Source organism: Python bivittatus, unplaced genomic scaffold (genome assembly GCF_059951505.1).
Source record: "Python bivittatus isolate LINGU-HERP-01145 unplaced genomic scaffold, Pbiv_v1 ctg000200_np1212, whole genome shotgun sequence".
NCBI lineage: Eukaryota > Metazoa > Chordata > Lepidosauria > Squamata > Pythonidae > Python > Python bivittatus.
This window is the reverse complement of record NW_028277040.1, coordinates 18,740,312-18,761,835: the sequence shown is the minus strand read 5'-3', so window position 1 is coordinate 18,761,835 and position 21,524 is coordinate 18,740,312. Positions and strand designations below refer to the sequence as shown.

General features: G+C 39.4%; 1 protein-coding gene across 9 annotated transcripts in view; it reads right to left on the bottom strand.

Annotated features, from left to right (window-relative positions):
• TTN (titin) overlaps positions 1 to 21,524 on the bottom strand; it is a 299,036-nt gene that overhangs the window by 204,914 nt on the left and 72,598 nt on the right. For 4 of the 9 annotated variants that reach the window (XM_088135756.1, XM_088135757.1, XM_088135758.1 and 1 more), the window contains exons 47-49: positions 16,987 to 20,403; positions 15,795 to 16,073; positions 14,363 to 14,926 (exon numbers count right to left, since the gene is read on the bottom strand). In XM_088135756.1, the coding sequence (XP_087991882.1) occupies positions 14,363 to 14,926; positions 15,795 to 16,073; positions 16,987 to 20,403 (4,260 nt within the window). Of the gene's footprint in view, positions 1 to 421; positions 710 to 829; positions 1,118 to 1,224; positions 1,504 to 1,606; positions 1,886 to 1,975; positions 2,255 to 2,409; positions 2,698 to 2,791; positions 3,071 to 3,885; positions 4,168 to 4,272; positions 4,552 to 5,401; positions 5,684 to 14,362; positions 14,927 to 15,794; positions 16,074 to 16,986; positions 20,404 to 21,524 lie in introns of all 9 variants that reach the window. The other 5 variants (XM_088135753.1, XM_088135754.1, XM_088135755.1 and 2 more) reach the window with 2 other exon arrangements.

Here is a 21,524-nt window from a genome sequence, read left to right as displayed (position 1 = left end):
ATAAGTGATAGGCTTGGTGAACTGAATAGCAAGGACAGCAGAATGATATATAATACTTCCTTCCCTTCCTGCTGCTGCTAGACAGAACTTAAGGGCTGAACCTTCCTGCAGTTACAGTTAAATCTGTGTGGAGAGGATAGAAGAAGAATTATCAGCTCAACCATTCTTCTCCCTTCTAGGTCTCCAATAATAGTTCAATTCTTTGAGATCAATCTCTCACAGAATATATATTAGAAGAAATAAGGGAAAAAGAGATTTCAGGATTAATAGTCTGCTTTTTTTGTTTGTTTGAATACCATCCATTCAATTTTGATATCCAGTTGTTAGAAATAAAGAATTGCCAGAAAAAAGAAAACCCAAGAATTCCCACTTCTGAATTTTAAAAAGTTTTGCTGGACCAAGCTTATTAAAATTCCAATACCTTTCACATTAAGCTGAGCTGAGCAAAAGTCTTTGCCAACTTCATTGCTAGCCTGGCAGGTATACTGTCCAGAATCTCCTTTGCCTACTCTCAGAATCCTTAAGTGAGCTGTATTTGCCACAAATGTGATTGCATAATTTCCTCCTGTGCGGATCTCTCGGCCATCTTTTGCCCAGATAACATGTATAGGGTGGGTTCCAGTCACATGGCACTCGAAGTCAACACCTTCTCCCACAGGAACATCTCTAGATTCAGGTGTGATATCAAACAAGGGAGCTTGTTTGGCTTCTGAAGATGAAAAGGAAGAGGAGATTGTTGTTGTTTCCTTTTGAGCACATATGAGATAAGTATTGTAATATTGCTTTAAAGATCAGGAAGAAAACAGGACAAAGTTAGTGTGAAACAAACCTGAGGCTGTGAATCTAGCACTAGAAGTAGCAGTCCCAACAGGATTGGTAGCCACGCAAGAATACTGCCCAGTATGGGCCATGTCAGTTTGCAAGAGATGAAGGGTGGCCACATTATCAATGTAAGAGGTTTGCACATTGAAGTCATCTCTTAAAGGTACACCATCTTTATACCAAGTAACACTAATAGGTTCAGACCCATTTAGGCGGCAAACAAATTTAACTGGGAAGCCAATAGTTTGCTCTGTATCCTTTAATATCTTCACAAAAGAAGGTGGACGTTTTCGTTCTGTAAAAGAACAAGCATGCAATAAAGATGGGCAGGTGAAATCCTTTGTCAGAGAGTGAAAGACTGGTAAATCTGCATTTTTAAACAACTCAGAATGAAATTATCACCTTGGACTGTCAAGATAGCATTTGAAGAGGCAGTTCCAACACTGTTTTCAGCTTTGCAAATATATTCCCCACTGTCACCGACATCTACTTTGTTAAATATCAATGTGGCAACATTGTCTTTGAAGTACATCTTATGCTCGGGAGTGGATCTTAATTTAGTATCGCCTTTGTACCAAGATATTGTGATTTCTGGAGTTCCAGAAACTTGGCACTGTAAAGTTGTATAGTCTCCAACTGATACTTCAAGAGGCCCCAGGTGTGTGATGAAAGAAGGAGGTTCTGAGAACACAAATATTCAATGTCAGCATTAAGATAATCATACCTGCAACTTGGAACTACATAATGGAGTAACAAAGAGAGTTATAATGTCACAGAGACACACCTAAAGTAGATACCAATGCTTCACAAATATCTTCTCCAGCCTCATTTTCCACCATACAGGTATATTCCCCTTGGTCATCTTTTGTACTATTAAGTATTTCCAGAATGCAAGATTTCTCGGTTGTAGTGATGCTGCACTTATCAGATTGGCTTAAAATGACTCCATTTTTCTTCCATGTCACTGAAATTGGGAGGCTACCTGTGTACCTGCTCTCTAAAATTATAGATTTTCCTGGTTCCACACAGTGGTCACTTAGTTTCTTCACAAAAACTGCTGGCTCTAGAGAGCAAGAAGAACCCAAGCATTAAACAAAAGTGTGGTACAAACATTTAAAAATCTAACAGTAAGCAATTGATTTTTTTGACCAACCTTTGACCAAAAGATGTGTTGTACAAGACACTTTGCCAGCTTCATTGCTTACAATACAAGTGTACTCTCCACTCTGTGATGGCTCTACATCAAAGAGCTCTAGATCTGTGACAGAATCTTCCAAATAGATATTACATTTATCACTCGGTACCAGTTCATTGACTCCTCTAAACCAGTTCACTTTAAATGGTGGAGTTCCTCTGAAGGCAGCTGAAAAGGTAGCACTTCTGCTGGGCAAAATGTCCACAGATTCGGGTTCCTTCACAAAAGAGGGTGGTTCTAAATTTGCATTAAAGGAAATAACAGATTGGTGGATTAGTAAGCAAGCCTACAATTAACATGTCTCTCCTATCCCAGAAGAAAAAATGTGTTAAGAATTAAACATTAAATATGAAAGCTTTCAACAAAGAGCTAGCCAGGCATTAAGTACTGACCTTGCACGGTTAAAACAGCCCTGGTCTCACTGGAGCCTGCTACATTAGCAGCTTTGCATATGTAAGTCCCTGTATCAGATAAGTTCAGTGAAGTGATTTGCAAAGTGCAAACATTATCAGAAAAGGTGATCTGATGTTTTTCCCCACCAGTCAGCTTATGACCATTATGAAACCAAGCAACGGTAATTGGTAGAGATCCTGCAACTTTGCATTCGAGAACCACAGAAGAAGCCAGGACACCATGGGTTTCTTTTAGTTTTCTTGTGAAAGAGGGTGGAATGATCCGATCTGTTAAGAGGAACAAAGCAAAATAATGACCCTCCAGGAATATTGGAATAATTCCTCTAGTAAAAACGTTACGGAGAGAAGCAACAAAACCAACCTAGAACTTCAACTGAAGCGGTGCAGCTGCTTTTGCCCACGTTGTTCTGTACCCCAAAGGTATATAGGCCACTGTCTTCCCTTTCTGAATCAAGAATTTTAAGTGTAGACGTGTTTTTGTAGAAGACAATTCTGTATTTGTCACTGCTTATCAGTTCTTTTCCATCCTTAAACCAGCCTACTGAAAGTTCAGGGGTTCCGCTCACTTTGCACTGTAAGGTACAGGCATCTCCTACAGTAACTTTCATTGGCTCTGCCTTTTCCACAATGACAGCAGGCTCTGGAAAGAGATACAAGCAAGATCCAGTTGTAAATCTCTGTTTCATTGGACACAGGGCTCTTGTACTTACAGAAGCCCATGCTCAAAATTGCTTTTTTTCTTTTTTCTTTGCTTTAGAGTTATTATTTATTTATTTAAAATTATTGGCCACCCAACTCCAGTGGAATTAGGACAACCCTATGAGTGGCTTTCCTTTCCTGGAATACAGACACCTGACAAACCCTTCCAATATTATGTTTAGGAGGGGGGATGTTTGTGGCATCTGCATAAAGCACATTAAGACATCAAAACATTCTTACTCAGTAATTAATATGCTCTGGATGCAATAAAGAGCAAATCACATTTGTTGGTATATTTTCACTCTGTCATAACATGGATCATCTATGATGCTTTCCTGAGCTAAAGTTAAGATGATGTCCTAGGTCAAAATGATTTTTGTAACATACTTCAAATGATAACAAAAGTCAGTTAAATGCCCCAAGAAGTTCCTGATGCAGTTATTTTCTCCTTGTGTCTTGCTATGTCTAAGCCTGTAAGTACATTTATTCTGATATAATCACAATCCAATCTACCCCTTCCACAGAATGCATCTCCTCCCTTTTCTCCATTGTTCCCCTGCACTGATTTTATATTGCAAGCTTTTGGGGGGCAGTTCCCTCCCCTTTTCTGCACTCCATAATGTGCCTTGCACATTGCTAATGATAAATAAACATAGTTATGGTCACAATCTTAAAATTCTCAAGGCTCTGACATCCAGACTTTCCAGCTTTAAAAATAGGTCTTTTAAAAAAAGACAAATGTCTGTGATTACCAACCTAAGACTGTTAAAATAGCCATACATTCACGGGTTCCAGCATCGTTGCTGACTTGACAGATATACTTCCCAGCACTTGATGGCTCTGCTTTGGCAAGCTGTAAAGTGGCAATGTTTTCCACGTAGGTTACTGCAGTGTTTTCACTTTCTCGGATGACCTCTTCCTTATCCTTGAGCCACAAAACTGAAATAGGCTGAGAGCCTTCTACTGTTGCTTGTAACTCTACTGGTTCACCCACCACAACAGTTAGACTATTGATTTTGGTGACAAATTTTGGTGGTTCTGAAGAGAAAAGAGGCAACGGGCATCAAGACTCCCAGTAATAAACCACTTGGCCAATCTTACACAGAAGAATGTATATTTTCTGTAGGAACAAGTGTTGATTACCTTTCAGTTTTACAGTACAAAGGCAAGTATCACTTCCCACATCATTCTTCGCTTTGCACTGATATTCACCAATGTCAGAAGTTTCAATGTTAAGAATATGAATATTTGCATAGTAGTTTTTGGAGGTGACCTTGTATTTTTTACTGCTGCGGATTTGTCTCTTATCCTTATACCATGTGATATCAAATGGTGGACTCCCAGAGATTTCACATTCAAGGCGAACTTCGGTACCTTTGAGGGTATCTACTGGAGATGGTTTTCTGCTAAATACAGGAGGTTCTAGGAAGAAGAAAGAAGCAGGTTCCATTTTTTAAAAGATAATTATGGAAAAGTTAGTGTTGCAACATTTGTGTGAATAAAATCAGAGCATTGAGAGACTGTATCTATCATGGCATGAGTTTGTCAGACGTGAATTATCCAAGGTATCAGTCAGGACTAAGATTGACATCTCAATGATAATGCCAAGCCAAAAAGGCAAAGGGTAGCAGGAGATGGGTATTTTATCATCTTTTATGAAGAACAACCCAGACCTCCTCTGATACGCAGAAAGTATGATGACCATCTCCATCTTTACAATGACTGCAATCAAATCTCTTCGGTCAAGAATAGCCAATAGTGGGCCATGGCAGTTTTGAGGACATCAGGTCCTTCTGACAGTTTAAGCTATAAAGTAGGGAATACTAGTCTTCAAGAGGATTCATACATTTATTTTCCATAATCCCCCTCCCCCGCAATAAATATCACCATGTCACCTTCATTCTCCACCCTCCAAAGGTTGCCCCATCTGCCTTAAATCATTCTCGATAAATAGAGCAAATGCCATAAGTTAGAAAATACTTCTTAAGTGAAAACAAGGACCCTGTCGTGATTGAAGACAATGTTATGCCATCCTTACATTGGATTCCATTTAATGTCAGGATTTCAACTTGTAATTGGACTCCTCCTCCCCTCCTCCCCTCCTCCCCTCCTCCAACCTGCAGGGTGTCCTAAAGTTTTTCTGCAGATTTTGGGAACTGCAGGAAGGAGGAGGATTTTAGTTTGACTACAGTATCTGTTCTCCTTTCTGGTGGCCTTATACCATGGGGTATGGTCCAATTAGCTTATGAAAATATGCATTTTACTTGCTAACCTTTTACTAGAAGTTTTGTACTGCAGCTTGCTCTGCCAGCAGGATTCTGTGCTTCACATATGTAATCTCCGCTATCTTCAATGCCGAGATGCCTCATTTCAAGAACTGCAATAGAATCTATGAATGACATCTGGAGCTTTTCACTAGCATGGAGCTCAGTATCATTTCTGTACCATACCACTCTGATTTCAGGAGAGCCAGTGATTTTACACTCAAGTCGTGTGGAGTCACCCTGTTTCACAACGTTGAATGGGTCTAGCCTCTTGGCAAACTTTGGAGGTTCTAAGAGGAAAGAGCAAACATTGAAAGTGGATCAATAGCAAGGAAAGAGATCCTCTCTCTACTTATATAGTAAAAGAGGAGGAAATTCATTCTGTATAATAGAAGAGGGTAAAGAACTCTGATGAACTTATCTCTAGAGTTTCCTATATTTTACAACGCACAGAGGAAAGTAATTAAAACACTTTTATCAAAAGGAAGCGGAAGAGAGATACGAGAGAAGAAACACAGAAGCCATTAGCACACCTGCTACGTTCAGTGTGGTTGTACAAGAATCACTGCCAACATCATTGGATACTTGGCAAGTATAATTCCCACTTCTTGAGACATCCACGGAATAAAGATTTAAGAAACCAGTTGATCCTTCAATCCCAAATACACAGTTAGGTCCAGGTCCAAGTTCTAAATCTTCTTTAAACCACTTTATTTTAAAAGGTGGCGTTCCCTTTAAAACAGCCTTAAATTCCACAGCAGAGTCAGGGATTGTTTCTTGGCTTTCTGGTTTTGTTAGGAAGCTTGGTGGTTCTAAACATTTTAAGAGACAAAAGAGTGGATTTAGTTTTGGCGCGAGAAACCTAGATCAGAAGGCAGCATCATAAAAGAGAGAAAGAGCCAAACGCATTAAGAAGATGGTAAGAAGTTAAATTCTAAAAGAGAGAACGCAAAACAGTGTTTTTAACTAGGTCAAACAGGCTATTGTGAAATTGAAACTGGACAAGATTTGGATTTTACACGGTACAGAATTGAGAAAGAAGATAGGAATCCAAACCTTTTACTGCTAAGATGGCACTGCATGAGTCACTTCCTGCAATGTTAGTCACGCTGCAAGTGTAATTTGCAGAATCGGTCAACTCTAGGTAATTAATCTCTAGCGATACAGTGTTCTCATGGCACAAACTTCTGTATTTTGCACTATCGGATATCTCTTTTCCATCTTTATACCATTTTGCTGTAATTGGAAGTGATCCGGAAACTTTGCATTCCATATGGATGGCTGATCCAAGAATTTTACTCATTTTGGGTAATTTTTTGGTAAATGAGGGTGGGATTGATTGATCTGCCCAGAAGGAGAGGAAAAAGACAAATAGTGACTCATTCCTTGCTTGTAAGCTTCTCGGTGAAAAAATTTAGAAAATTTAAGTGAAATGCCAGTTGGAGTGAATATAAATACAAACCTAGTACAGTCAGAACAGCCTCACAAGTATCGCTTCCATAATCATTTTCAACTCTGCAAGTGTAGACACCACTGTCTTCCTTCACAGCGGATTCCATCCTGAAACTGGCCACATTATTATCAAAGCTCATGGTGTAAAATCTACTGGGCATGAGCTGTTTCCCATCCTTGAACCACCTGACTTGAAGTTCTGGAGTTCCTGCTACTGTACATTCCAAAGTCACGGGGTCTTTTTCAGTCACTTTAACTGATTTTGCCTTTTCTATGATCTGAGCAGGTTCTGAAGTAAGAAGTAAAACAAAAAATACATTGACGTCTTTCTATGCATAATAGGCAGAAGACAGGAATTCAAAGTAGAAATCTAAACTCACACACCTTGTACTAAAAGTAAAGCAAAGCACTTTTCAATTCCTGCTTCATTCTTGGCCTGACAGGTGTATCTCCCACTGTGACTAAGGTCAACCTTCCTGACCTTCAGTTTTGCAACATTTTGCTCCAGGGTAATGTGGAAGTTCTCATCATTTTCAAGTATTCTCTCATCTTTGATCCAAGATACCGTTAGTGGCTGGGAACCAGCCACAACGCATTGAAATGTAGCAGATTCTTTCAAAACAGCATGGATATTTTCTATCTTCTTAATGAACGATGGTGGCTCTGTGGTTTTAAAGAGAAGCCAGGAGAAGGTTTGAAAATGCGTTGAAGAAGAGGAAATAAAAAACAAAATCTTTCGTAGAAGTTTCTTCCTGGACTGCCATGCCTAAACTCACCTTTCAGGTTGACTCTTGTGCTACATGAACAACTTCCACCTTCATTTGATATAACACATTGGTATTCGCCAGCATCTTGGAAATCACAGTTCATTATTTGAAGGGCAAATATAAATTGTTTATCAACCATGGTATATTTTTTGCTGCTTCGAATCTCAGTGTTGTTCTTTAGCCAGGTTACTTCAAAGGGTGGGGTGCCTGTGACTTCACATTCTAATACAGCATCATAACTTTTTACGACCTCCACAGGTTTTAGCTCCCTTACAAATGTGGGAGGTTCTGAATTGGAAAAAGAAAACAAAATTGTCTCAGGGGAAAAAAGAAGGGAAATCCAACAGCGCAGGTGAATGAAGCCAAAAAGAAATACGGATGACTAACCTTTCACTTTCAATTCAATGCTGCAGCTCTTGCTACCTGCATCGTTACGAGCTTCACATATATAAGTCCCACTATCCTCTACCTTGGCACTGAGGACTTTAAGAGTGGCAATGTCATCTACATAGGAGACTTCATGTTTATCAGAGTCCAATACTTCATTCCCATCAAGATACCAAGCCACGTGGATTTTAGGTGTACCGGCTACCTGGCATTCAAAAGTGGTAGACTGCCCTTTCCTCAAAACTACTACAGGGCTTGGTTTCTGAATAAACCTGGGTGGTTCTAAAATTGGGAGGAAAAAAAAATGCATTCAGAAAGGATATCCTGAAAAAACGTAATTGGCATTTTTAAGAGCTAAGAAGAAGGACGCAGTGATATGCATGCATCACTTCCTTGCCAGTAAAAAGAAAAAAAAAAGTAAGATTATCTAACATAAAATGCAATTAATAACCACAGGAGAAAAAAATGCAGACCTTTCACAAAGAGAGTTGCTTTGCAGGTAGTTGACCCAACATCATTGCTTAGTTGGCAGATATAATTTCCTGAGTCAGATAGCTTGGCTGAAAAGAGTTCTAGTACACTTGAAGTGTCATCCTTATACACTGAGCGAGAGGCTCCCGAAAGGAGTTCTTTGCTATCTTTGATCCATTTTATTTGTAAGGGAGGTGTACCACTCACAAGAGCTTTGAGCTGGACTCTAGCAGCAGGTATAACATCCTGTGATTGTGGTTTCTCAATGAAACTTGGGGGTTCTACAAAGAGTGAAAAGAAAAATGCCCCCAGAAAGGTAATCAATGATACAATGAAAAAGATCCAAAATTAAAGAAAAATGCCAAATGATTTGCCAATAAGAAAAAGCCAGACATCCAAACCTTTAACAGTTAAATATGCACTGCACTGGTTTTGTCCTGCTTCATTTGTTGCTTCACAAGTATAAGATCCACTGTCTGAACCCTCCAGCTGATTGACCTCCAAGAATGCTGTGTTATCATGGAAAGAATATTTGTGCTTTTCACTAGCACTTATCTCCTGGCCATCCTTGTACCACTGGATGCTTATTGGATGCGACCCAGATACTATACATTCAAGGTGAACGAAAGATCCCTTAATGCTATCCATTTTCTTTAGCTTTTTGGTGAATTTAGGTGGTATGATCAGATCTATCAAAGACAGATCAAACAGATTAGATCAAGCCGTCTATGTTTGCCTTTTGTAGTCCGAAAAATAAGAAGCGCCATTAAAGAGACAACCTGCCCACCCACCCTCAAGAGAAGTATAGAATACGAACCTAAGACGTTAATGCTAGCTTTACAGCTGCTGCTTCCAACATCGTTGGAAACCTCAAATGTGTATTCGCCACTATCTTTCTTTTCTGCAGAGACAATCTTTAACATGGAGACTGTATCAGTAACACTGATTTTGTATTTAGGGCCAAATGTCAATTCCTTCCCACCTCTTAACCATTTGGCACTAATGTCTTTTGTTCCTGAAAATCGACACTGCAAAGTAGCTGGGTCACCTTCCGTGACATCAATGGAAACAGCTTTATCAATGATTGTGGCCGGTTCTGCAATAAATACAGGAATAAATATGAGCTGTAATGTTGACTAAAGATAATGCTATATATCTGGAACTGAGACCTGGCTACACAGACCTTTTACTGTTAGCAAAGCAGAACATCTTTGGATGCCGGCATCATTTTTCGCCTGACAAAAATATTTCCCATCGTGCTTCACTTCAATGGCCCTGATCATGAGAGTAGCCACATTGTTCACAAAAGTCATTTTTGTGTTGTCATCTTCAATAATGTCATCATTATCTTTCAACCATGAAATTGTTATTGGCATGGAGCCTTTAACTGTTGCCTGAAACACAATGGTGCCTCCTCTGAGAGAGCTAATGTTCTCAATCCTCTTCACAAATTGTGGGGGCTCTATTGGAAGAATAGATATCTGGTGAATAGCAACATCATCAAGAACATTAGTATAAAAAAGACAGAGTGAGATTTTCTAAGTAGCACTAACCTTTCAGGGTCAGTTCAGAGCTACAGACACAGCTTCCTACATCGTTTGTTACCCTGCACTGATATTCGCCAGCATCTGAAGAATCAAACTTGAACACTTGGAGGCTAAACAAGGATTTCTCAGTGGTTATTCTGTGCTTCCTACTACTCCTCACAGGCTTGTTGTCCTTTAGCCAATATACCTCCAGTGGGGGAGTACCTAAGACCTCACACTCCAGTATTACATCTGAGTCTTTTAATACTTCCCTGGGTTCAAATTCCTTGATAAAATATGGTGATTCTAAAGTACAAGACAGAAAGAAAGAGTAGGAATGGTTACTTGTTTTGGGAATTCTTCCAAGAGACAACAGTCTTATTGAGAAAATTTGGCAGGAAGGGTGTTTAAGACACACACACACACCTTTTACTGCCACCACACTACTGCAGGTCTCTTTCCCGGCATCATTTTTCACCTCACACATATATTCACCACTGTCTTCAGTTGTGACATCCAACAGACTGAGTACTGCTGTAGCATCCATCACAGACATCTTGTACTTATCACTCTCTTTAATCTCTCGATCATCCTTAAACCAAGAGATTTTAAGTTCAGGGGTACCCTTTACTTTGCAATCTAACTGGGCATATTCTCCTTTCTTAAACAACAGGGAGGGCTCCAGCCTTTCCAAGAAAGCAGCAGGTTCTGTGAAATTAAGAAGAGCCATTGAAAGAGTGGTACAAAGAAGTTAAAGAAATATAAGAGACAAACATTTAACATTTTAGATCTCCACCCAAATATATGGCAATAAGAGAAAGAGAGTGCAAACCTTTCACAAATAGGTTTGCACTGCATTCAATGGAACCAGCCATATTGCTGACTTTACACGAATAGACACCAGAATTGGCAGGTTTTACTGCATAAAGTTCCAGGTAGCTTGAGAAGGCTTCAGTCATGATATAGCAAGCTCCACCAGTGGTTAATTTAGCATCACCCTTAAACCACTGCACAGAAAATGGTTCTGTTCCTTTAAAGGTAGTCTTCAAACGCACTGTCGATCCAGGCAATACTTCTTGAGATTCTGGCTCTGTTACGAAGCTAGGTGGTTCTAAACAATGTTTGAAAGACATATTTGGAAAAAGGTAAGTAAATAATGGATGACAAACACTAGTTGGAAAGAAACATTAAGAAAAGGCGGCAGAAAAGATGGCAAACCTTTTACGACCAAAGTGCTACTGCATTCTTTACTGCCTGCAGAGTTTGTAGCTCTACAAGAATACACCCCTACATCCTTGGTGTCCAAATGCTTGATTTCCAAGGACGCTGAGCCTTCTTCATACCGCAGTGTGTACTTGGCACTGGGAGTGATCTCTTTGTCATGTTTAAACCAAGATACTTTTATTGGAAGCGAGCCTGACACTTTGCAATCCAAATGACAGGAGCCTCCAACCACACTGTCAACATTCCGCAGAGTTTTGGTAAAGAATGGAGGAATGGTACGATCTATTTCAAGGCAAAGTAAAGCAAAGAAAGAAAGCGAATATAATACAAGAAGCATTTCACCAAAGGTTCAGAATTTGTTGAGAATTGCAGTAGGGTTCTCTTAGCCTAAAGATGTTTACCAACCTAACACACTAAACGTGGTGGTGCATGAACTACGTCCAACGTCGTTAGAAACTTCAAAGGTGATTTCCCCAGTATCGTGTAATTCCGAAGTATAGAATTTTAACTGGGCAACATTGTTTTTAAAACTGATTCTATACTTTTTGTTGGAAACCAGAAGTTTTCCATCTTTGAACCATTTTGTTTTTAATTCTGGGGTGCCTGCAACTGTGTATTCCAAAATTGCTGGGTCCCCAGCTGTCACCTCAATGAACTCCGCTCTGTCAACAATTGTGGCAGGTTCTAAAACAGAATTAAATAGCAATCATTACAGAGTGAACACAACCAGCTTGCCAATGTATGAAGGACTGTGCAATGTTAAAAAGCTCCTGAACTGACCTTTAACTGATAATTGTCCAAAACATGTTTGGCTTCCTGCGTCATTCTCAGCCAGACATGTATATTTACCACTAGAATTAATCTGGACACCTGAGATTTCCAAAGTGGCAAGGCCATTTTCAAAGGTAATTTTGACTTTGTTATCTTCTTTAATAATGTCTTTTCCCTTCATCCAAGTAACAGAAAGAGGAGCTGAGCCTTTCACAACTGCCTGCAAAAAGACTGTCTCTCCGGCAAGTGTAGTCACATCTTCAATTTTCTTAATAAAAGATGGAGGCTCTAATTTGAAATAAGAAAAAAAAAACCCTTATTTGTTATTATCGTTTCACATTAGACTAGAAACTGTATTTCAGGCTTTTGAAAGAAAATTAAGCAGATCTTGTAAGGCAGTATTTATCATATCCTTTCTAACTATAAGACTTCAAAAAACATTTAAAGGAAAAAAGAAAGTTACAATCTTGATGGAAAGAGTTTATTACTTGCCATGTAATCCTACATGTTTCACATGTGACATTTTATCTTTGAGGACAGGGGGGCTAAAGAAGTAGGACACTCAGGAACAGGACCTCTTTCTTGTAAAGATGTGGAGAGAAGGTCCCAAGGTAGAAATGTCTGTATTTGGCACATCTACTGTACATTCATATTATACACCAAAGATAGGAATGGATTGTTGTGTGCTATTGTACCCTAAGGGGAGTGTTTTTTTTTTAAAGTAGCATGACCCATTCCCTGCCAATCTGCTAATGCCCAAGCACTTGGTGAGTGCCCTGGCAAGAAACAGTCTGGCTGCTGCTGAAACTTTGGACACTTTGCTGCTCTGAAACAGCATTAGCCTGTTCAGACAAACAAATCTCTTCTTACAGTGCCATTTGATCACCAGGGTGCTTTATCTCATGTTTAACTGGGACTGAAACAACTTCTGGTAACTATCTTAAATTTGAGCTACTTAGAACTGCTTTGTTCCACTTAGGTGAGTGTTGAAACAGAAAGAAGTGTCTGTAATGCAGGTGAGAGATCTGGACAATGTACCCACTTGCAGCCCAAAGTGATCAATACAAAGTCTCTTGAAATATTGTTTGGGCAAAGCACTCTTACTCTGGGGATCACCTGAAGGATACTTGGTCTTTGCTTGTATCAGTAGGCCATGCGATGCAGAAAGAAAAGCAACAAAAGGGTGGTTAAGCAAGGAAAAACTGTTTCCAAGAAAGAATGTCTTTCTGCTTATGTTAAAAGATACGTGTGGTCCTCTTGATCATTCACTAACCTTTCAGTATGTATGTTGCACTGCAAATGCACTTTCCAACTTCATTTGCTATAGAACATTCATATTCACCAACATCTGCACTATTGAATGAAGAAATCTCCAGAGAGATAAGAGACTTTTGGGAAGTCAAGCGGTATTTTTTACTACTGCGAATTTGCTTCTTTTCTTTAAACCAACAGATTTCAAATGGTCCAGTACCAGAAACCTCACACTGAAGAACGGCATTTGTGCCTCGCACTATTTCAGCTGGCTCAAGAGTTTTGATGAAAGTAGGAGGCTCTACAAAACCATCAAAGCATGAATAAAGAATTAGTGACTGGTGAAACACATGCATAGAAAAGAGTATCTTCATAAGAAATCATCAGTGGATATGAGAACAAACCTTTTACAACAATCTCAGTGCTACAACTGTCACTGCCAGCATCATTAACCGCCTCACAGGAGTAACTTCCACTGTCATCCACTTTCAGATTGGAAATATCTAACACAGCCACGTTGTTGGCAAAGGACATCCTGGATGTATCACTCTCTCTAATTTCTTTGTTATTTTTGAACCATGTCACCTGAATCACAGGAGACCCTTTGATTTTGCACTGAAGGTGTGCTGACTCTCCTGGAGTCAACAAGTAAGAGGGATCCACTTTCTTCACAAATGATGGTGGCTCTACAGAAAGAGTCCAGAAAGAAAGAATCCTAAAAGATAGTATCTTAGAAGATCAATGTATTACAAAGAGTACAAAACAAATTATTTAGAAGCATGCAATCAGCTTTGGACTGAATTCAGTTCTGTCATTATTCAAAACTTGACTTTTAAGACCAGTAACCAAGATTTCTCTAGGAGAAAAGAAAAACTTTTTTCATCAATGCTATAAAAATATATACACTTCTATTTTGGTCAAACCTTAAGCTTTATTATAGCACATTAAGACTACAGCAAAATATTTTTAAGCATATTTTTTGATACAGAAATGAAGAAGTAGGGAAAAAAATCCTTAAAAATGTTTCCTGTCCACCTTCTAATTTTGACAGGTAAATATTACACTGTTAGTAAAAGAATGCAAAGAACATTTACATTGTGTATGCCAATCCTTTTCTTACCTCTGATGGTTACTGTTGCAGACGAGGAACTACTTCCAGCTTCATTTGTGGCAGTGCAGGAATACGTGCCAGAATCTTTAAGCTTGGACAGTGGGATTTCGAGTGATGCTATTTTGTCTTCAAAGATGATCCGGTAATCCTTGCCTGGAGGTATTCTATGGCCATCTTTAGTCCAGAAGACAGTTACTTTTCGGTCTTCATCCACTTGACATTCAAGACGTATCTTTTTATTGACTGCAGACTGTACAGACTGCAATTCCTTAATAAAATGTGGCTTATCGATAATGGTTAATTCTGCCTGGCAGACATCTGCTCCAAACTTGTTGGAGGCTTTGCAGCTGTATACCCCCCTGTGGTTAACTGTGAGATGTGCAATCTCTAAACAGTGCTTGGTGTCAGATGCTAAAATCCTGTAGTGTTCGGTGGAAGAGATGGGAACTCCGTCCTTCTGCCACACTATGTCTATCACGGGCGTGCCTGCCACAGTACAGGGAAACCTGGCACTCTTACCCACAAAAGTTGTAAGAGATTCAGGTCTGGTTACAAAAGTTGGAGGAAACGCTTCTGCAAAAGAAAAGGGGGAGAAATGTGTTTGGCTAGGCAAATACGTTGGCCTCTTTTCTCTCCCCCCAAAGGAAAAGACTGAAATCATTATTTTCCCATGCCTTATATTGTCTAAAGATAACATGAAATAAAAATCCCCAATAGCCAATATATTTATCATAATTATTATCTCTAGGTTCACCTAACATAATGTGAATTTTAAAACTTAGAATTTCATCCAGAAAGAGTAATCTTGCTGCAAAATTAGGTTCCCATATGATTAATTTACCTGCATTCCAGAACTATCTTGTAATAAGGGTTGCATGAAATCTTACAGTAGCATTTTTAAAAAGATGTAGCAAGCATATTTTTTGAAAAGACTTGTATCAGTATTTTAAAAAAGAGAAATATCCACATGTAACGTGTCCTTTATTTACTTTAAGATGGCCCTTAAGATACTTATTTTGAGATGGTTTCCCACCTAACACTCATGGATTTCACAATATGCAAGTAGTAAATCAAACCAGATGCATCTATATAGATTTGCGATTGGATGAATTGCTTAAAGGTATCATTTCTTCAGGAAACAGAAGACATTTAAGAATGTTTTGAGAAGAATACGATAAAAACAAAATGCATTTACCCGCAACTCATTCGTGCTCTCCCCATTATGTTCTATGGGGGGTGGAGTTTCCTGCTGACCCCCATCCCACCAGCAGCCTTTCTGCTAATGGAGACTTGTGGATATCGATGTAGGTGTTATTTGTACTCTAAATGTGGTATCACAACAGACTTCGTATTTGCTTATTTTCTTAAACCATGGCAGTAACAATGAATATACCCAAATATGTGATAAGAAAGCAAACTGAGGTTCAGGTACCGCCCTTACCAGTTACTGTTAATGTGGCTTTGCTGCTGACACTCCCATACTGGTTGGATGCCTTGCAGCTGTATTCACCACAGTCCACAACTTGAGGTCTTGGGATTTGAAGAATCGATGTGTAATTAGCTGTATAAATGGTGTACTTATCCCCATCGAAGATTTCCCGTCCTGCTCTGTACCACTGAAATCGTACATCTGGTGCCATTTCAATCTCACAAGTGAACTTGGCAAGGTGGTTCACAGCAACTTCTTGGGATTCTAGCCTTCTCCTCAGGATGGGTGCAACTAAAATTAAAAGCAAAAAAAAAAAAAAGTTACAGTCACCAGCATGTACATGAATAACAACGAGAGTGCACAAGATGATATTATTCTCAATCTCTGTTAATACAGGGATGACCAGAACAGGATGGGTGATTTCCTGTCTGTGGACAATTCAAGGAAAGTGACTGTAGAAGAAAATGGTAGTTAGCAATGAAAGCAAGCTACAAGTGATGTCGTGATGGCCAGGCTACTGCCAGGCTCCACTGAAGTGGACAGTGGAACTTTGAAGATACTAAGATTTCTGCTTACTACAATAAGACATGCAAAGAACGTGATATACAGAATTATACCAGGTCGTGCGGAAACAGTGGCAAAATGAAATGTGAGAAGTAAGTTCAAATGGTGGAAAAGTTTTCATGACGCATAGTGGAATTTCTGTATTTATTTACTGATAAGCAAGTCCCACAGTTTTCAATGGAACTTCCTCCTGAGTATGTGCTCCCTTATTGTAACAGTGAAAAGAAAGAGTGAATAATTTCTCTGTAGATATTGGGATGAAAGTGTTAAGACATGCACTCTTTTTAAAAAGAATGACTACACATTATAATTATAAATTATAAATGATCTTTGTCGTTATTTCTGAAAGAAATTATAATAATTAATGTGATCATATTACCAAAGAATGAAAAGTATGGTACAATAATTTTGAAGACTAGAGTAGGTACTCATGTGCATGAGGAACCAGAGAGTGAGAGTGCATGCACACTAAGGAAAAGACAAAAGGGTGAATTTTGTGATTAGTTTTGTGATGTACTATGGAAGTTTATACACTTTGTATATTAATATCCAAAATATTTATGGATATAAATATGTGTATGTGTTCTACTGAGTTAGAAAATCAGTGAAGAGAAGTAATATCTTATCCCCATATTCCAACCTCTTTTTACAACTGTGAGTGTTGCTGTTGCTGTCGTTTTTCCATTTTCATTCAGAGCCTCACAGGTGTACTCTCCTTGATGTACTTCCTTGAGTGCTTGGTTGATTATGAGTGTGTAAGTGTCATGGTCTTGCAAACACTTGAACTCACTGCCTGAAAATATCAGATTACTCTCAAAATACCAATTTACCACCTCAGCATTTACTATGTTGGAAGTAAATTTCACACTGTCACCTTCCTCAACAACAGTGTCCATCAAACCTAGGTACATGATGGGACTTCTGTCTTCTTGTTCCTTGGCTTCAACTATATGTGTCTCCTCGTCATGTTCCTCAAAATGTTCTTCTTTTCTTTCTCTCACTTTCAGAGTATCTATTGGTTTTTCAGTTGAGGCAGGCACTGATGGAATATCAAGGGTAAGTGAGGTTGTACCAACATCTTTAATTTGCTCCTTTAGAGCAACAGTTTTGACTTCTTGGGCAGACACAAGTTGCTCCAGCTGTATTTTGGATTCAGTACTCATTCTGGCACATTGTGGCTCAAGGCAACCAATGAGATCCCCAACTGTTTGCTGTTGAACAGGCATATCAGTTACAATACCTGAGTGCATTTCTCTGAAAGATGAAGAAATAATAAGCAACTTACAGCATTTCGTTTCAGATATAACTTTGGGTTCATCTGCCATCAGAGTGTATTTCTCTTCATGAACAACAGGCTGAAATGGAGCTTGCAATTCATTTTTTAAGGTAGCTTTATGTGAATATATTCCATCAAAGGGAAGAGTTATTTCTGCAGTATTTGAACTTTCTTTGGTAACAAGGCAGATGTACATAGAATGTTTAGGTTCCCTGACTATTCTTACAGTTTTTACTTGAATACTTTCTACATCACTGAAAGTGTCAAAAGAAAATGAATGATGTTCATTTATTAGAGCTATTTTTAAGGGACTTCTTTCTGGAGGTTTCACATCTAGGCTGCAACATGCTAGAATTTCTCTTGCAAGTTGACTTTCTTTAGAAAGAGTTTTGTTTTCCAGAGTTTCAGGCATTCCCATCACTATTCTTGATTGTTTCTGGACTGTCATGTGTTGACTTTCCGGACTTCTGAGTTTGTTTACGTGTTCTTCCTTGAAAGGCTGTTTTTCTTCTAGCATTAATGGAAGCCTGACTGACTGTCCTTCTTGGATTCGTGCTGCAAAATCTTGCTCTGTGGCTTCTAACAGATCAGCATTCTCAATAGGAACGCCGAATTCCTCAACGCATAGGGATTCCAATACTAGTCTGGGCTCAGAGGCTACCCCACAGCTCTTGCCTGCCACATCCTTCAGTGGTTTAATGTACTCAGCAGCCAAGACCCTCTTTTCAGTGATATCTGAAGCCTGCATAACCATCTGAAAATCATCTTTCTTCAAGACTGCTTTCTGCTCTGTGGCCATTTGAGGAAGAATTTGCTCTTTGGGCAATAGCCATTCTTCTGCCACAACAGTCAAACACTTACGGAGCTGAGGCTCTAATGTAGTCAAAGTCCTTTCTCCAGCAATCTCATCCTGAAAGGCCTCCAGGGCATCTGCAGAGATTGGGGTCTTTTCCTCACAAATCACAGTGCGCTTAATCATGCTTTCTGCTTTCTGCAATGCAGTTTGGCATTCAGGTTTTGGTAAAGCCAAAATGCCTTCCTTAGACAACACTTGCTCAGTGTCGTTGGTCTGGAGATGCAAAAGAGAAACAGGCTCTTTGACAAACTGCAGGCTGACTGCTTCCCCCAGGGGAGAAAGAAGCTTAGCTTCTTCGCATGACGTGGGAAGCTGCTCTTCTGTTATTAAGCTGTGAAACAGCCTTTGGCTTTTCCTAGATACGGCTTCATCTTCTGGTGGTACCTCAGCACTAAAGTGCTCTTCTTTAGGAAGAGTTGCTTGTTCAAACGCAATGGGCAAATGCAATGGGCTTCCACCTGCTTTCTGTATCTCTGCTGGGACTGTGCTTTCTAACTGAGGAATCATTTCGGTGAGTTCATGGGAGAGCTTCTGTTTTTCTTCTGCCATCAGGGCTGCTTTCACAAGGTTGTCCTGCTTCAGGGAGCCTTTTTGCAGCTCTTCCATAGCTGCTTCAAAGGTCCTCTCTTTGGGGAATGTCTCTTCAGAGGCAATCAGAGCCACCTGCAGTACCTTTAATGACTCTTGGGTTGGCTGAACATTTTCAGGTGCGTCAACATTATTCATTGCCACTGTATGAGCCTCACTTATCTCACGCTGCTGGGCTGCCATAATGGACTGAAAGCAACTGTGCTCCTCCTGCACTAGCACTCCCTTCTCTGACTTATGTACTTGGACTGCCAAAGAGCTTTCCTTGGTCAATATTTGGATGCTCTCAGCTCCAGAAATATGCACCTTTTGCTTGGGTTCGCTGGCTGAAATAGCTTCTCCAGCTCTCGGAACGGAGAATAGGAGATGCTTATCCTCTTTTACAGTAGTAGCTATTGTTTGCTGGCCGTTGTGCCCTATATCATCGGGCAATTTAACTGTACACATCTGTGACTCAGTGGCCTGCTCTCTTACAGTTTCTTTAAAAATCTTAGTGCGTTTTATCTGCATAGCCTTCTGATCTACATATGGAAGTTCAGCAGGGACATCTTGGGGAATAAGAAGTTCTGCACTACTTGTGGCTTCACCTAAGATATTGCTTGCTTTACAGAAGTATAAACCTCCATCTTCCCTCTGACAGTTATTCACCATCAGAGACCCAGAACCATCTGGATTATGACTGATGGTGTAATGTGCACTGGAGAAAAGTTGGTCATTTCCCCTAAACCAGTGAATTATAGGAGCCGGCTCACCGGCCACCTTATATTCAAACACAGCTAGCGCACCTTGCACAAAGTGAACAGGATTTAGTTTCCTAACAAAATATGGAGGTTGAGGACCTCTTGTCATCTCTGTGGAAACTGCACTGGTGAACTCTGCCTCTGATCCCATGCTGCTTCCTTTAGGATTGACCTTCAGATAAGTGCTGCAAGCAGTCTTGCCATGAACATTACTAGCAATGCAGGTGTATTCTCCCTCATGTTCAGAGTTTGCAGAAAGAATAATGAGGCTGTAGCTTTCCTCATCAAACACAAATTTATAATCTGCAGATGATGTGACTTTAACATTATTGAAAAACCATTGTATCTGAGGTTTTGGATTGCCAGTAACAGTAACAGAAAGTTTAGCTATATCTCCTATACTGACTTCAACACTGGACACATGTTTGAGGAAGCTTGGAATATCCCTCTTCTCCTCTTTCCTGTCTAAATTGCTGGAATAAATGGATTTTTCAGGCATGAGTTCATGTGTTGCATCTTTATCAGATAACTGTAGGTCACTGTTGAAACTCTTGGTGCTTTCTTCCTCAGCAGACACAATAACTGAGCTAGAAATCTCTGTATGAGAAAGAATTATTTATACTTTACTAATAAGTTTTCTTGAACAAGTATTCCTAGTAATTAAAAGACAATGCCAACAAACATGCTAGAGCAATGCTTCAGAAAATATGACACAGGGATAATACTGCAAGACAATTCAAATATTCATATTTTTTAGAATGTACCATTGCATCCAATATGTTGGTAAGATTCTAATTTTCCCTACATCATTGACAGCCTATTATTAAATATTCTATATTAAATATTCTATAAATCTCAGACAACAAAGTCAATAAAGATTTAGAAAATGGAAGGTGAAGGGATTTATTTGTTTTCATTAATCAAACTGATTGCTTATACAGGTAGTCCTTGCTTAACAACCACAACTGGGACTGGCAACTCTGTTGCTAAGCAACATGGTCATTGTGAAACATCACATGACCATGCTGGACTTACATCACTTCCACTGTGGTCATTAAGTGAATCACCCGCAGTTGTTAAGTGAGTCATCACATGATGATGACTTGCAAGACCATGACTACTGCCAGCCTCTTCATTGAATGTGATTGTCAGAAGCCAGCTATGAAGTGCACAAATGGTGATCACATGACCACGGGATGCTGCGACAGTCATAAACACCCGCTGGTTGTGAAGCACCTGAATCTCGATCACCTGCAAGGACATAAGTGTGAGGACTGGTCGCAAAGTTATTTTTTCAGCACCATCGTATCTTCAAATGGTCACTAAACAGGGCAGTTGTTAGGTGAGGATTACTTGTATTATTGTTTGATCTAGGAATTGCAGAAGTTAGAATAACTGTTTCATGATTTATACATTGTCTTAAAAATAATTGAACTTGCATCCATTATTATTCCATGAATAGAGTTCTGATTCTGCAGGGCCCTATTGATGAAGGGAAGAAAGCAAATTTCACCAATTTCCTCTTCTTCCCTGCATCCTGTGCCCTTGGAAATTTGCCCTAGGCACTTGGAGAATTCTCCAGAACAATGTATCAGGTAGCTTAGAGGTACAAGAGGAAGAAGAAAGCTGTTGCTGGATTAAAGGTTATTTGGAGAAGAGCAAATCCTAAATAAAGCCACATTGTAAGAAAAACATTAACTGTAATATTGTTGTTCTAT